Raw genomic sequence first — 16,989 nt, forward strand, 5'->3', positions numbered from 1 at the left:
TCGCCTTCCTGATTACCTGCTGCACCTGCAAACTAACTTTTTGGGGTGGCTGGTGAGGTGACAAGGGTCAGGGACCTGCTCGATGGCGGAGGAGCGGGCTGGATGGCGCCAGACACGCTGGCGCGGCGCCTAAATTCTGCCAACGTCCGCCACGCGGCCGATGCCATCGAGTCGCTAAAAAGAGCTCTGGGCCCCGACTCCGTTAGGTGCATCGAGGAGGCTCAAGCACGTGGGGAGATCCCGTCCGAACTGACCCCCGTCCGGACGGAATTCCTCATTGGCGCCAAACCCCGGAACCTCCCTCGGGGACCGGCGCCTCACAACTTGAGCCGCCTCGGGGAAATCCCCTCCATGCCTTTCAGTTCCACTCGGAGGGGTTTCCTGTACGGGCTGCTCCTGCACACTCTCAACTTTGCCATCCTCGCCTGCCGTCCGGACACGCCATGGCGTACCATCTTGCCGTCCGGAGGCGGCGGGGGTCCCCGATGGAGGGCACTCTACGCAGGGGTCCTCCCACTATTCATCGGGGACTTGGCCTGGAGGGTGGTGCACGGAGCAGTGCCGTGCAATAAATTTTTAAGCCGGTTCACGGACTCCCAGGCCGCCTGCAATTTCTGCGGTCTGGAGGAGTCCGTGTTCCATGTTTTTATTGAGTGCACGAGGTTGCAGCCCCTGTTCCACTATTTGAAGGGGCTGCTCCTGAAATTCTGGCTGCACTTCAGTCCCACTCTCCTGATCTTTGGGCACCCTGTGCGGAGGGCCTCCTCGTAGGACTGCTCCTGGGCACGGCCAAGGGTGCCATCAGCCGGTCCAGGCAGCGGGCGGTCGAGGGGGTCGTTCAACCTGACTGCCTGCCTCTCTTCCGCTCTTACATCCGGTCCAGGGTGTCCTTGGAGATGGAGCACGCGGTGTCCACCGGTACGCTCGCGGCCTTCCGTGAGAGGTGGGCACCGGAGGGACTGGAGTGCATCATCACGCCCGGCAACCAAATTTTAATTTGATTTTACGTTTTAAAGTTTAATTTGTTTTAATTGCCGGTGGTTTTAGTGTCCCCCTTCCCTTTTATAGGGGGCACTGGGGAAAAAAGGTGATTTTAGTGCCCAAAAAAAAACCAAAAAAAAAGAAAAACCCAAAAAACCAAAAAAAGAGGGCCTTGTAAATGTCCGGTGTGTCATCCAGGTCAGGTGGCACCGATTAATGTTTTTGTTTTGCAGATAAACTCCAAAAAGAGTTTCATGCAAATGGCATTGTAAATGTTGGTGTTTCCCCCAGATCGGGGGGCACGGTTTAATGTTTTTTTCCGTTAACTCCCTAAAAGAGTTTCATGCACAAGGACCCCCAGGTCCCTCTGCATCGCAGCATGTTGTAATTTCTCCCCATTCAAATAATATTCCCTTTTACTGTTTTTTTTCTTCCCAAGGTGGATGACCTCACATTTTCCGACATTGTATTCCATCTGCCAAACCTGAGCCCATTCGCTTAACCTATCTAAATCTCTTTGCAGCCACTCTGTGTCCTCGACACAACCCGCTTTCCCACTAATCTTTGTGTCATCTGCAAATTTTGTTACACTACACTCTGTCCCCTCTTCCAGGTCATCTATGTATATTGTAAACAGTTGTGGTCCCAGCACCGATCCCTGTGGCACACCATTAACCACCAATTTCCAACCTGAAAAGGACCCATTTATCCTGACTCTCTGCTTTCTGTTAGCCAGCCAATTCTCGATCCATGCTAATACATTTCCTCTGACTCCGCGTACCTTTATCTTCTGCAGTAAACTTTTGTGTGGCACCTTATCGAATGCCTTTCGGAAATCTAAATACACCACATCCATCGGTACACCTCTATCCATCATGTTCGTTATATTCTTAAAGAATTCCAGTAAATTAGTTAAACATGATTTCCCCTTCATGAATCCATATTGCGTCTGATTGATTGCACTATTCCTATCTCGATGTCCCGCTATTTCTTCCTTAATGATAGCTTCAAGCATTTTCCCCACTACAGATGTTAAACTAACCGGCCTATAGTTACCTGCCTTTTGTCTGCCCCCTTTTTTTTTTTTAAAAACAGAGGCGTTACATTAGCTGCTTTCCAATCCGCTGGTACCTCCCCAGAGTCCAGAGAATTTTGGTAGATTATAACGAATGCATCTGCTATAACTTCCACCATCTCTTTTACTACCCTGGGATGCATTTCATCAGGACCAGGGGACTTGTCTACCTTGAGATCCATTAGCCTGTCCAGCACTACCTCCCTAATGATAGTGATTGTCTCAAGGTCCTCCCTTCCCACATTCCCGTGACCAGCAATTTTTGACATGGTTTTTGTGTCTTCCACTGTGAAGACCGAAGCAAAATAATTGGTTAAGGTCTCAGCCATTTCCACATTTCCCATTATTAAATCCCCCTTCTCATCTTCTAAGGGACCAACATTTACTTTAGTCACTCTTTTCCGTTTTATATATATCGGTAAAACTGTTTTTATGTTTTGCGCAAGTTTACTTTCGTAATCTATCTTTCCTTTCTTTATTGCTTTCTTAGTCATTCTTTGCTGTCGTTTAAAATTTTCCCAATCTTCTAGTTTCCAACTAACCTTGGCCACCTTATACGCATTGGTTTTTAATTTGATACTCTCCTTTATTTCCTTGGTTATCCACGGCTGGTTATCCCTTCTCTTCCCGCCCTTCTTTTTCACTGGAATATATTTTTGTTGAGCACTATGAAAGAGCTCCTTAAAAGTCCTCCACTGTTCCTCAATTGTGCCACCGTTTAGTCTGTGTTCCCAGTCTACTTTAGCCAACTCTGCCCTCATCCTACTGTAGTCCCCTTTAAGTATCAGGCTTCATTCAATTCCACCGGCAGTGGGGTCCTAGTACCGCCCTCAAGATATGGCGCAACCAGAACGCTGTACACTTTACGCATCCGAAAGGCGGCACCTCCAACAGTGCAGCACTCCCTCAGCACTGCACTGGGAGCGTCAGCCTAGATTTATGAGCTCAAGTCTCTGGAGTGGGACTTGAAACCACAACCTGCTGACTCAGAAGCGACATCGTAGCCAACACTGGCTACACCCAACACCTGCCCCGGAGATGTCACTGGAACATGATCAGGGACCAGAATCTTGCAAAAAAAGAAAGGCTTGCATTTATGCAGTGCTTTTCATGAGCACCCAACATCCTAAAGTGCTTTACAGTGAGCGAAATGCCTTTGAAGTGTGGTCACTGTTGTAATGTAGGAAATGTGTCAGCCAATTTGCACACAGCAAGCTCCAACAAATAGCAACGTGATAATGACCAGATAATCTGTTTTTAATGATGTCGGTTGAGGGATAAATATTGACCAAGACACTGGTGATAACTCCCCTACTCTTCTTCGAAATAGTACCATGGGATCTTTTACGCACCCGAGAGAACTTGATTTAACGTCTCAACCGAAAGGCGGCCACTCCAACAGTGCGGCGCTCCCTCAGTACTGCCCCTCCGACAGTGCGGCCCTCCCTCAGCACCGCCCCTCCGACAGTGTGGCCCTCCCTCAGCACCGCCCCTCCGACAGTGCGGCCCTCCCTCAGCAGCGCCCCTCCGACAGTGCGGCCCTCCCTCAGCACCGCCCCTCCGCCAGTGCGGCCCTCCCTCAGCACCGCCCCTCCGACAGTGCGGCCCTCCCTCAGCACTGCCCCTCCGACAGTGCGTCCCTCCCTCAGCACCGCCCCTCCGACAGTGCGTCCCTCCCTCAGCACCGCCCCTCCGACAGTGCGGCCCTCCCTCAGCACCGCCCCTCCGACAGTGCGGCCCTCCCTCAGCACCGCCCCTCCGACAGTGCGGCCCTCCCTCAGCACTGCCCCTCCCTCAGCACCACCCCTCCGACAGTGCTGCGCTCCCTCAGTACTGCCCCATCGACAGTGCGGCGCTCCCTCAGCACCGCCCCTCCGACAGTGCGGCCCTCCCTCAGCACCGCCCCTCCGACAGTGCGGCCCTCCCTCAGCACCGCCCCTCCGACAGTGCGGCCCTCCCTCAGCACCGCCCCTCCGACAGTGCGGCCCTCCCTCAGCACCGCCCCTCCGACCCTCCCTCAGCACCGCCCCTCCGACAGTGCGGCCCTCCCTCAGCACCGCCCCTCCGACAGTGCGGCCCTCCCTCAGCACCGCCCCTCCGCCAGTGCGGCCCTCCCTCAGCACCGCCCCTCCGACAGTGCGGCCCTCCCTCAGCACCGCCCCTCCGACAGTGCGGCCCTCCCTCAGCACTGCCCCTCCCTCAGCACCGCCCCTCCAACAGTGCGGCCCTCCCTCAGCACTGCCCCTCCCTCAGCAACGCACCTCATACAGTGCGGCCCTCCCTCAGCACCGCCCCTCCGCCAGTGCGGCCCTCCCTCAGCACCGCCCCTCCGCCAGTGCGGCCCTCCCTCCGCCAGTGCGGCCCTCCCTCAGCACTGCCCCTCCGACAGTGCGGCCCTCCCTCAGCACCGCCCCTCCGCCAGTGCGGCCCTCCCTCAGCACCGCCCCTCCCTCAGCACCGCCCCTCCGACAGTGCGGCCCTCCCTCAGCACCGCCCCTCCGACAGTGCGGCCCTCCCTCAGCACCGCCCCTCCGACAGTGCGGCCCTCCCTCAGCACCGCCCCTCCGACAGTGCGGCCCTCCCTCAACACCGCCCCTCCGACAGTGCGGCCCTCCCTCAGCACCGCCCCTCCGACAGTGCGGCCCTCCCTCAGCACCGCCCCTCCGACAGTGCGGCCCTCCCTCAGCACTGCCCCTCCGACAGTGCGGCCCTCCCTCAGCACCGCCCCTCCGCCAGTGCGGCCCTCCCTCAGCACCGCCCCTCCCTCAGCACCGCCCCTCCGACAGTGCGGCCCTCCCTCAGCACCGCCCCTCCGCCAGTGCGGCCCTCCCTCAGCACCGCCCCTCCGACAGTGCGGCCCTCCCTCAGCACCGCCCCTCCGACAGTGCGGCCCTCCCTCAGCACCGCCCCTCCGCCAGTGCGGCCCTCCCTCAGCACCGCCCCTCCGACAGTGCGGCCCTCCCTCAGCACCGCCCCTCCGACAGTGCGGCCCTCCCTCAGCACTGCCCCTCCCTCAGTACTGCCCCTCCGACAGTGCGGCCCTCCCTCAGCACCGCCCCTCCGACAGTGCGGCCCTCCCTCAGCACTGCCCCTCCGACAGTGCGTCCCTCCCTCAGCACCGCCCCTCCGACAGTGCGTCCCTCCCTCAGCACCGCCCCTCCGACAGTGCGGCCCTCCCTCAGCACCGCCCCTCCGACAGTGCGGCCCTCCCTCAGCACCGCCCCTCCGACAGTGCGGCCCTCCCTCAGCACTGCCCCTCCCTCAGCACCACCCCTCCGACAGTGCTGCGCTCCCTCAGTACTGCCCCATCGACAGTGCGGCGCTCCCTCAGCACCGCCCCTCCGACAGTGCGGCCCTCCCTCAGCACCGCCCCTCCGACAGTGCGGCCCTCCCTCAGCACCGCCCCTCCGACAGTGCGGCCCTCCCTCAGCACCGCCCCTCCGACAGTGCGGCCCTCCCTCAGCACCGCCCCTCCGACCCTCCCTCAGCACCGCCCCTCCGACAGTGCGGCCCTCCCTCAGCACCGCCCCTCCGACAGTGCGGCCCTCCCTCAGCACCGCCCCTCCGCCAGTGCGGCCCTCCCTCAGCACCGCCCCTCCGACAGTGCGGCCCTCCCTCAGCACCGCCCCTCCGACAGTGCGGCCCTCCCTCAGCACTGCCCCTCCCTCAGCACCGCCCCTCCAACAGTGCGGCCCTCCCTCAGCACTGCCCCTCCCTCAGCAACGCACCTCATACAGTGCGGCCCTCCCTCAGCACCGCCCCTCCGCCAGTGCGGCCCTCCCTCAGCACCGCCCCTCCGCCAGTGCGGCCCTCCCTCAGCACTGCCCCTCCGACAGTGCGGCCCTCCCTCAGCACCGCCCCTCCGCCAGTGCGGCCCTCCCTCAGCACCGCCCCTCCCTCAGCACCGCCCCTCCGACAGTGCGGCCCTCCCTCAGCACCGCCCCTCCGACAGTGCGGCCCTCCCTCAGCACCGCCCCTCCGACAGTGCGGCCCTCCCTCAGCACCGCCCCTCCGACAGTGCGGCCCTCCCTCAACACCGCCCCTCCGACAGTGCGGCCCTCCCTCAGCACCGCCCCTCCGACAGTGCGGCCCTCCCTCAGCACCGCCCCTCCGACAGTGCGGCCCTCCCTCAGCACTGCCCCTCCGACAGTGCGGCCCTCCCTCAGCACCGCCCCTCCGCCAGTGCGGCCCTCCCTCAGCACCGCCCCTCCCTCAGCACCGCCCCTCCGACAGTGCGGCCCTCCCTCAGCACCGCCCCTCCGCCAGTGCGGCCCTCCCTCAGCACCGCCCCTCCGACAGTGCGGCCCTCCCTCAGCACCGCCCCTCCGACAGTGCGGCCCTCCCTCAGCACCGCCCCTCCGCCAGTGCGGCCCTCCCTCAGCACCGCCCCTCCGACAGTGCGGCCCTCCCTCAGCACCGCCCCTCCGACAGTGCGGCCCTCCCTCAGCACTGCCCCTCCCTCAGTACTGCCCCTCCGACAGTGCGGCCCTCCCTCAGCACCGCCCCTCCGCCAGTGCGGCCCTCCCTCAGCACCGCCCCTCCGCCAGTGCGGCCCTCCCTCAGCACTGCCCCTCCGACAGTGCGGCCCTCCCTCAGCACCGCCCCTCCGCCAGTGCGGCCCTCCCTCAGCACCGCCCCTCCCTCAGCACCGCCCCTCCGACAGTGCGGCCCTCCCTCAGCACCGCCCCTCCGACAGTGCGGCCCTCCCTCAGCACCGCCCCTCCGACAGTGCGGCCCTCCCTCAGCACCGCCCCTCCGACAGTGCGGCCCTCCCTCAACACCGCCCCTCCGACAGTGCGGCCCTCCCTCAGCACCGCCCCTCCGACAGTGCGGCCCTCCCTCAGCACCGCCCCTCCGACAGTGCGGCCCTCCCTCAGCACTGCCCCTCCGACAGTGCGGCCCTCCCTCAGCACCGCCCCTCCGCCAGTGCGGCCCTCCCTCAGCACCGCCCCTCCCTCAGCACCGCCCCTCCGACAGTGCGGCCCTCCCTCAGCACCGCCCCTCCGCCAGTGCGGCCCTCCCTCAGCACCGCCCCTCCGACAGTGCGGCCCTCCCTCAGCACCGCCCCTCCGACAGTGCGGCCCTCCCTCAGCACCGCCCCTCCGCCAGTGCGGCCCTCCCTCAGCACCGCCCCTCCGACAGTGCGGCCCTCCCTCAGCACCGCCCCTCCGACAGTGCGGCCCTCCCTCAGCACTGCCCCTCCCTCAGTACTGCCCCTCCGACAGTGCGGCCCTCCCTCAGCACCGCCCCTCCGACAGTGCGGCCCTCCCTCAGCACTGCCCCTCCGACAGTGCGGCCCTCCCTCAGCACTGCCCCTCCCTCAGCACCGCCCCTCCGACAGTGCGGCCCTCCCTCAGCACTGCCCCTCCGACAGTGCGGCCCTCCCTCAGCACTGCCCCTCCCTCAGCACTGCCCCTCCGACAGTGCGGCCCTCCCTCAGCACTGCCCCTCCGACAGTGCGGCCCTCCCTCAGCACTGCCCCTCCGACAGTGCGGCCCTCCCTCAGCACTGCCCCTCCCTCAGCACTGCCCCTCCGACAGTGCGGCCCTCCCTCAGCACTGCCCCTCCGACAGTGCGGCACTCCCTCAGCACCGGCACTCCCTCAGCACTGCCCCTCCGACAGTGCAGCACTCCCTCAGCACTGCACTGGGAGTGTCAGCCTGGATTTTGTGCTCAGACTCCTGGAGTGGGGCTTGAGCCCACGACCTTCTGACTCTCCTGCGACAGTGCTGCCCACTGAGCCACATTAAATAACTTTAAATAAACTCTCTGCTCCCTCAGCCAGGGGACAATGGAGCCAATTGCCAGCCTCCCCCTGTCCACACCCACAATGGGCTGCTCCACATCCCCCGCCGCCCGGCTGCGCTGTAGGGCCCACTCACCCTTCCTGCGGCCGATGGTCCACTCGCTGTTCACCAGCAGGATGTGGCTCTCGCTCTCCCGGTCCAGGCGGCTGAGCCGGCCCCAGGCCTGGTTCTCCAGCGGCTGCATGTCCTCCCCCCAGGGGCAGGCCTCAGGCCTGGGGGCCGCGGCCGGCCATCGCCTCACGCAAACCCGCGGCAGGGCGGCCCTGGGCTCGGTCACTCCTTTTCCTCCCCCCCCGCCACACCGGCTTCTCTCTCGCCTTCACTCCGGCCTCTTCTCGCAGCCAAACAGCTGGGGGAGGGGAAGGGGGGGGGGGGGGGGGAAACGGAAGGGGGACGGGGCGGGCCTCACTCGGCCAGGTCCCGCCCAATACCCTGCCATTGGCTCCTGCGCGGCCGACCCGTGCTCTGATTGGTCGGACACGCCCGTCAATCAAAGCCGGGAGCTGAAGCCGACGCCACACCTGTCACGTGATGGGGGAGGGTTTTCTCCGCGTCTGTCCCCAGCGCTCTCTGCTGCCCCCACCGGCAGCTCCTGGAACTGCTGCCCCCTCCCACCACCATGAAATGAAATCAGAAAATGCTGGGAATACTCAGCAGGTCAGACAGCATCTATGGTGAGAGAGAGAAACATAGAATATAATCATACAGCTGAGGAGGCAGCCATTCAGCCCATGCCGTCTCTCTGCAAGAGCACCTCAGCCAGTCCCGCTCCCCTGCCCTTTCCCCGTAACCCTGCAATATTTTTCCTTCAGGTACTTATCCAATTTCCTTTTGGAAGCCACGATTGAATCTGCCTTCACCTCCCTTTCAGGCAGCGCATTCCAGATCCTAACCACTCATGTCGCCTTTGTTTCTTTGTGTCCTCCTCACAGCTTCCAGACCACCTCGCTTTGTATCGTTAAAAAACTTAGATACAGTACATTCAGCCCCTTCATCGAGGTCATTAATAGAGATTGTAAATAGCTGAGGCCCTAGCACTGATCCTTGCGGCCGACCTGAAAAGGACCCGTTTATCCCTACTCCCTGTTTTCTGTCCGTTAACCAATCTTCTATCCATGCTAATACATTACCTCCAATCCCATGAGCCCTTATCTTGTGTAATAATCTTTTAGGTGGCACCTTATCGAATGTCTTTTGTAAATCCAAATATACTACATCCACTGGTTCCCCTTTAGCTACCCTATGAGTTACATCCTCAAAAACCTCTAATAAATTTGTCAAACACAATTTTCCTTTCATAAAACTAGAATACTCCTGTGAAGTGCCTTAGAACATTTTACTACATTAAAAACGCTATATAAATATAAGTTGTTGTTGTTGTTGATTAAGGCCTCTTTCCAAAGCTTTAACATCCTTCCTAAAGTGTGGTGCCCACAATTGAACGCAATACTCCAGCTGAGGCCTAATCAGCGATTTATAAAGGTATCGCATAACTTCCTTGCTTTTGTATTCTTATGCCTTTATGCATAATGTCAAGGATCCCATGGGCTTATATTTTAACAGCCTATCAACCTACCTAACCTATTCTTAAATGTTGACGTGGTCTCTGTTTCAATCAGTAACTACAGCCTCACAACTCTGCAAAACAGTTTCACCTGCTCTGTCCTAAACCCCTCTCATTTATATCTCTGTCCCCTTATTCTAGATCCCTCAGATCAGCTAACTCAGCACAGATCAAGGAATAGATCCTGGGATTTTATTAGATCGTCCCAAAGCACCTTGCAATCATTGAAGTACTTTTGAAGTGTAGTCATCCCTGCATCGTTACCTCTGGTGTCCCCCAAGGATCTATCCGTGGCCCCCTCCTATTTCTCATCTACATGTTGCCCCTTGGCGACATCCTTCGAAAACAGTTTCCACATGTACGCTGATTACACCCAGCTCTACCTCACCACCACATCTCTCCATCCCTCCCTCCAAGGTCTCTAAATTGCCAGACTGCTTGTCCGACATCCAGTTCTGGATGAGCAGAAATTTTCTCCAATTGAATATTGGGTAGGCCGAAGCCATTGTTTTCGGGCCCCGATACAAACTCCGTTCCCAAGCCACTGACTCCATCCCTCTCCCCAACTTCTATCTGAGGCAGAACCAGACTGTTCACAACCTTGATGTAAAATTTGACCCTGAAATGAGCGGTAATCTCTTCAAGTCCCACAACTCCCCCGAGATGTCTGCGCTCCTCTAATTCTGCCCTCTTGAGCATTCCTGATTGTAATCGCTCCACCATCGGTGGCCGTGCCTTCTGTTGCCGAGGCCCCAAACTCGAGAATTTCCTACCTAAACCTCTCCACCTCCTTTAAGACGCTCTTTGACTAAGCTTTTGGTTATCTGCGCTAATTTCTATTTATGCGGCTTGGTGTCAAATTTTTTTCATCTCATAATTCTCCTGTGAAATGCCTTGGGACATTTCACTATGTTAAAGGCGCTATATAAATGCAAGTTATTCTTGTTGCTATAGTCACTGTTGTATTGTAGGGAACACAAAGAGCAACGAGATAAACGACCAGATCGTCTGTTTTAGTGACGTTGATTGAGGGATGAATATTGGCCAGGACACCAGGGATAACTCCCCTGCTCTTCTTCAAAATAGTGCCACGGGATCTTTTACATTCACCTGAGAGAGTAGTCGGAACCTCTGTTTAATGTCTCATCCAAAAGACGGTACCTCTGACAGTGCAGTACTCCCTCAGTCCTTCACGGCAAACGAGCCAAAGGTGGGCAGCGAAAAAGTTACACGGACACCCTCAAAGCCTCCCTGATAAAGTGCAACCTCCCCACCGACACCTGGGAGTCCCTGGCCAAAGACCACCCTAAGTGGAGGAAGTGCATCCGAGAGGGCGCTGAGCACCTAGAGTCTCAACGCCGAGAGCATGCAGAAATCAAGCGCAGGCAGCGGAAGGAGCGTACGGCAAACCAGTCCCACCCACCCACCCTTTCCTTCAACCACTGTCTGTCCCACCTGTGACAGGGACTGTGGTTCTCATATTGGACTGTACAGCCACCTAAGGACTCATTTTAAGAGTGGAAGCAAGTCTTCCTCGATTCCGAGGGACCGCCGATGACTCCCTCAGTGCTGCACTGGAGTTTCGGCCTAGATTTTGCGCTCAAGTCTCTGGAGTGGGGCTTGAACCCACAATCTTCTGACTCAGATGCTCTTGTGTTTTTTCCTATTGCTGCAGGAAGAGCAGCACAAGTAGAGGCTGTTTAATATCTCTGTCCCCTTATTGTGGACCCATTTAGGGGGTCTGCCTGAACCACTCAACCACAGAGTGGTCAGAGCCGTGAGTAGCTCGAAAAATGGAGACACAATAAAATGGTTACTGCGGTTAAGGGAAACAGACATGTTTCTCTGGTCATCTCACATGCTTGAAAACCCAACACCTTGCTTCCACATCGCCAAACCAAGCTGTTTGGGAGCTCGGAGTTGGCCTATTCCTCTCCTCGTGGGCTGACTTGGCCCACTCTGCTTTGCTAAGCTTTTCTGTGTCACTTTCACATCTGCTGCTTTCCCCCCCCCGCATTCTCACCTATTAACGTGTGGGACGCTTCCATTTACTCCCACTCCAGGAAAATCGTCACTGGCCATTGGTGAGTCTGGTTCTGTCCCCCACCCCCGCGCCCCCCTGCCACCGGACAGATAGAGAGATGCAGGTTTACTGGAATGAGGGAGGGAGGGTTCCATTTGAAATGTTCTAACTTTGCGATAAGAAGAAACAGAAAGATCTTGGGGTAGAAATTCAGTCACTTAGCGCCCCTGGAGAGGGTGGGAACAGGGGCGTTAAAGGGGTTCAGAGCCGCGAGCGCCAGCATTCGCGCCGTTCGGCACATTGTGTGCCGGTACTGGCGGTGCTGACTAGTACTGCCTGGGGGGGGGGGGGCCGGGGTGCTAACAGGCCGGGGGGTGTGCAACACCTCTGGTTTCGACAGTACGATGATTTTCACTTGGCGCTGACCCTGTAGCGCCCCTTAGTGGGACCGCCTGGGAAAGCGGACGGTGCGAGCTGTTCTGGCGGCAGCGAGGGAAGAAATGACGACACGAGGCAAGTGTGACTGGTTTTTCTGTTTGCGACTTATGTTGATGTGGGGCGATGAAGGTATTGGGGATTTGTTGACGATTGTTTTTTCCCCCCCCCCGGGGAGGCCTCGCTCAGGGCGCTCCGAGGCCGGCTGTTTAGCTCGGGGGATTTTCAGTGGCTCCAGCAGCCTAGCGCCCCGAGAGAGGTGTGTAACGCCTCCCTTAGCGCTCCGCGCCACACTCAGGGCCCAGCTCCTGAATTTTGCGGCTGCCGACGCAAACCATTTCCTGACGCAAAATTTACCGCCCCGCCACCATTAGCGCCCTAATAAGCCCACAACCGAATTTCCACCCCCAGGTATTTCTATAGCGCCTTTCATGACCTCAGAGCGTTGCAAAGCGCTTTACAGCCAATGAAGTACTTTTGAAGTCACCCTGTTGTATTGTGGGAAAAAGCAGCAGCCAATTTGTGCACACCAAAACCAGCAATGAGATGGATGACCCGATAATCTGCTCTTGTGATGTTAGTTAAGGGATATATTGGCCGAGGACACACTTTACTGATATAAGCTCCTGGATCAAACACAATTGGACATGTATTCCAAACGTAGGTTTTAATTAACCGTACAAATATTTTATCAGACACTATCCCGGACATGCAAAGGTGACAGTTATACCTGATGCAAATTAGCAACATGCACCGGGTGTCTCGAAAGCTGATCTCTCGTAGGACTGAGACACAGGAACTGTGCTGTTGTTGCGTCACAATTCAAAGTCCTGGGCCTGTGCGATTTGTATCCTCACGGACAATGTGGAAATACTGACGGAATGTTTCAACTGGTCATTGAAATGGTGATGAGGGCACAGGCCCCAAGATAATCACAGGAAGAATTCAAATGGAAAATATTCCTGACACAGTAGGAGGTTAAGATGTCGAATTCTCTGCTTGAAACCACTTGATTCCTGGGATGAGAGAGTTGTCCTACGAGGAGGGATTGAGTAAATGGGGCCTATACTCTCTGGAGTTGAGAAGAATGAACGCTGATATTGAAAGATATAAGATTATGAGGCGGATTGACAGAGTAGATGCTGAGAGGCTGTTTCTCCTGGCTGGAGAAAGAAAGGATTTGAATTTATATAGCGCATTTCAAGACCACCGGACATCTCAAAGCGCTTTACAGCCAATGAAGTACTTTTAAAAAAAGTGTAGTTACTGTTGTAATGTGGAAAACGCACAGCAAGCTCCCACAAACAGCAATGTGATAATGACCAGATAATTTGTTTTTTGTTATGTTTGAGGGCTAAATATTGGCCCCAGGACACTGGGGATAACTCCCCTGCTCTTCTTCGAAATAGTGCCATGGGATTTTTTACATCCAAGTGAGTGAGCAGACGGGGCCTTGGTTTAACATCTCATCCGAAAGATGGATGTGTCTAGAACAAGGTGGTATAGTCTCAGGATAAGGGATCGACCATTTAAGATTGAGATGAGGAGGAATTTCTTCACTCAGAGGGTGGTGAAGCTTTGGAATTATCTGACCCAATGGATGCTCAGTCGTCGAGTATATTCAAGGAGGAGATCGATAGATTTTTGGACTCTTGGGGAATCAAGGGCTATGGGGATTGGGGAAGTGGAGTTGAGGTTGAAGATCAGCCATGATCTTATTGAATGGCGGAGCAGGCTCGAGGGGTCATATTGCTTACTCCTGCTCCTAATTCTTATGTTCTTAGGAAGCAGAGTACATGAATTCTTTTAAAAAAGGAATGAGACCATTGCATGGAATGTACGGCACAGAAACAGGCCATTCGGTTAATGGCTCCGTGCCGGGGTTTATGCTCCACACCAGCCCCCCCTCCACCCGACTTCATCTCACCCCATCAACATCTCCTTCTATTCCTTTCTCCCTCGTGGACTTATCAAGCTTCTTCTTAAATGCATCGATACGGTTTGCCTCAACGAGTGCTCCACATCCATCCACGACCGTTACATGATAATGGAATATTAAAGGTTATGTGGAGTGAGCAGGCGAGTGCGATTAGACTGAGTGGCTCATGTGGGGAAAAACACTGGCGCTCACAATCCCGACTTGGAAATATATCGCCATTCATTTATCGTCGCTGGGTCAAAATCCTGGAACTCCCTCCCTGTGGGAGCACCTTCACCACACGGACTGCAGCGGTTCAAGGCAGCGGCTCACCATCACTTTCTCAATCAGAACATAAGAAATAGGAGCAGGAGTAGGCCATACGTGCCCTCGAGCCTGCTCCGCCATTTATGGCTGATCCGATCATGGACTCAGCTCACTTCCCTGCCCGCTCCCCATAACCCCTTAGTCTCTTATCGGTTAAGAAGCTGTCTATTTCTGTCTTAAATTTATTAAATGTCCCAGCTTCCACAGCTCTCTGAGGCAGCGAATTCCACAGATTTACAACCCTCAGAGAAGAAATTCCTCCTCATCTCAGTTTTAAATAGACGGCCCCTTATTCTAAGATCATGCCCTCTATTTCTAGTCTCCTCTATTAGTGGCAACATCCTCTCTGCATCCACCTTGTCAAGCCCCCTCATAATCTTATACGTTTCAATAAGATCACCTCTCATTCTTCTGAATTCCAATGAGTAGAGGCCCAACCTCCTCAACCTTTCTTCATAAGGTTAAAAGGGCAATTAGAGATGGGCAATAAATGCCGGCCTTGCCACTACATCATATCCCCAGAATGAATTTTTTTTTTTTTAATTTTTTTTTATTTTAAAAACAGCCTGTTTCTGTGCTACAGCACTCCTCCAGCTCATCATTTATGGGCAACTGTACCGGAGCTCGATATTGTGCCAATGTCGGGCAAGTCAGCCGTGGCTCAGTGGGCAATACACTCGCCTCAGAGTCAGAAGGTTGTGTCAGAAGCGTTTAGTCCCACTCCAGGGACTTGAGCACAAAAATCTAAGCTGACACTCCCAGTGCAGTACTGAAGGAGCTCCGCACTGTAGGAGGTGCCATCTTTCGGATGAGACGTTAAACCGAGGCCCCGTCTGCTCTCAACTAGATCCCATGGCACTATTTCGACAAGAGCAGGGGAGCTATCCCCGGTGTCCTGGCCAATATTTACTCCTCAATTAACATAACAAAAGCAAACCAGATTATCTGATGATTATCACATTGCTGTGTGTGGGAGCTTGCTGTGCACAAATTGGCTGCCGCGTTTCCCACGTTACAACAGTGACTACACTCCAAAAGTACTTCATTGGCTGTAAAGCACTTTGAGACGTCCGGTGGTCGTGAAAGGTGCTATATAAATGCAAGCCTTTCTTTCTTTCATAGATGTTGCTGTGATCGGAACATTAGGAACATGAGTTGGTCATTCAATTAGATCACGGCTGATCCATATCTCAAATCCATCTATCCGCCTTTGCTCCATAATCCTTAGAGACGCTTGCCCAAGAAAGAGCTATCTATCTCAGTCCTGAAAGTTCCAATTGTCGCCCGGTATCCACAAGCTTTTTGAGAGCCTTCCCGATTTTTATTTGCATTTATATAATGGGATCTTGCTGTGCACACATTAGCTTCTGCATCTCCTACACTTCAAAGTACTTTGTTGGTTATGAAGCTTCTTTGGAGCCATCCTGGGGTCATGAATGGCACTATGTAAAATGCAAGTTCTTTCTTTAGTCAAATATGGATCAGCAGATTTGAGAAATTAGCTGACTGGTGTGATGTGTGCACCTATGAGTATGCTCACAGGTTTGTACAGGTGTTGAGAGGAGGCGGGGGTCCCCAATGGAGTGCACTCTACGTGGGAGCCCTCCCACTGTTTATTGGGGACTTGGCCTGGAGGGTGGTGCACGGAGCAGTCCTGTGCAATAAATTTTTAAGTCGGTTCACGGGCTCCCAGCCTGCCTGTAATTTCTGCGGTCTGGAAGAGTCCGTGTTCCACGTGTATGTTCAGTGGGTGAGGTTGCAGCCCCTCATCCAACATTTGAAGGGGCTGCTCCTCAAATTCTGCTTGCACTTCAGTCCCACACTCCTGATCTTTGGGCACCCTGTGCGGAGGGGAGCGGGCAGGTTGGAAGGCCGCCTCATAGGGCTGCTCCCGGGCACGGCCAAGCGGGCCATCAGCCGGTCCAGGCAGCGGGCGGTCGAGGGGGTCGTTCAGCCCGACTGCCTGCCTCTCTTCCGCGGTTACATCCAAGCCAGGGTGTCCCTGGAGATGGAGCACGCGGTGTCCACCGGTACGCTCGCGGCCTTCCGCAAGAGGTGGGCGCCGGAGGGACTGGAGTGCATCATCACCCCCGGCAACCAAATTTTAATTTGATTTAAGTTTACTGTCCAAAGTTTAATTTGTTTAATGTGTCGGTTTTAGTGCCTCCCGTTAATAAGGGGGCACTTGATTTATGGGTTTTACAAAATAGTTGTAGAGCTGTTGAGTTGGGAGTGGCTTAAGCCAGTCAGGTGATGTTCACAAGACTCAATAAAACCCCAGCCAGTTGGGTTTGGGGGATCCACGATGAGGCAGGTGGTTGTGAGCCCGGTGGATGAACTGGTAATGTGTCGTGTGATTGTTAAACCTTTGTTAATAAACCAACTAGTTCTTAATAGCAATGTGTTGCTGTGAATCTTAAGCAAAGAAGCCATGAAGCAAATACATTACAACTGGATTGAGTGCCTGTCACTGCCTGTTACAGGGGGAATTTTAACCCCAACACCCACGATGGGCGGGAGGATCAGGGGCTGAATCGGAAAATATTTGCAACCCGACCCCAACCTGCCGCGAACACTTCCGGTTTCACGGCGGGGGCCGTTGAGTCACCCGTTGTGGAGAGGCGAGGCTGTCATTAATGAGGCTCCGCCCCTCAGACTTTCGGCGGCCGATGGTATTGAAAGGCGGCGGGTCGCTGGACTTTCCCAGGGCTCGGGAAACACGGCAGCAGCAGGAGATGCCGGATCCGACAGGGTCGGGTACTTTTTACAGCACTGCTCGTGAGTGGGGAGGAGCTGGAGTGCTTCCCCCCCCCCCCGGGCCCCTCGAGCAAACCTTCTCCCGCCATCTGCCGTCCCAAA

General features: G+C 55.8%; 1 protein-coding gene across 2 annotated transcripts in view; it reads right to left on the reverse strand.

Annotated features, from left to right (window-relative positions):
* The window catches only part of chfr (checkpoint with forkhead and ring finger domains, E3 ubiquitin protein ligase), a 68,270-nt gene extending 60,051 nt beyond the window's left edge, over window positions 1-8,219 (reverse strand). For both annotated transcript variants that reach the window (XM_070888103.1, XM_070888102.1), the window contains exon 1: window positions 7,939-8,219. In XM_070888103.1, the coding sequence (XP_070744204.1) occupies window positions 7,939-8,047 (109 nt within the window). In that variant the 5' untranslated portion in view covers window positions 8,048-8,219. The remainder of the gene's footprint in view (window positions 1-7,938) is intronic.
* Window positions 8,220-16,989: the final 8,770 nt, after the last annotated feature.

The sequence above is a fragment of the Pristiophorus japonicus genome, chromosome 8, assembly GCF_044704955.1.
Source record: "Pristiophorus japonicus isolate sPriJap1 chromosome 8, sPriJap1.hap1, whole genome shotgun sequence".
Taxonomy (NCBI): Eukaryota; Metazoa; Chordata; class Chondrichthyes; family Pristiophoridae; genus Pristiophorus; species Pristiophorus japonicus.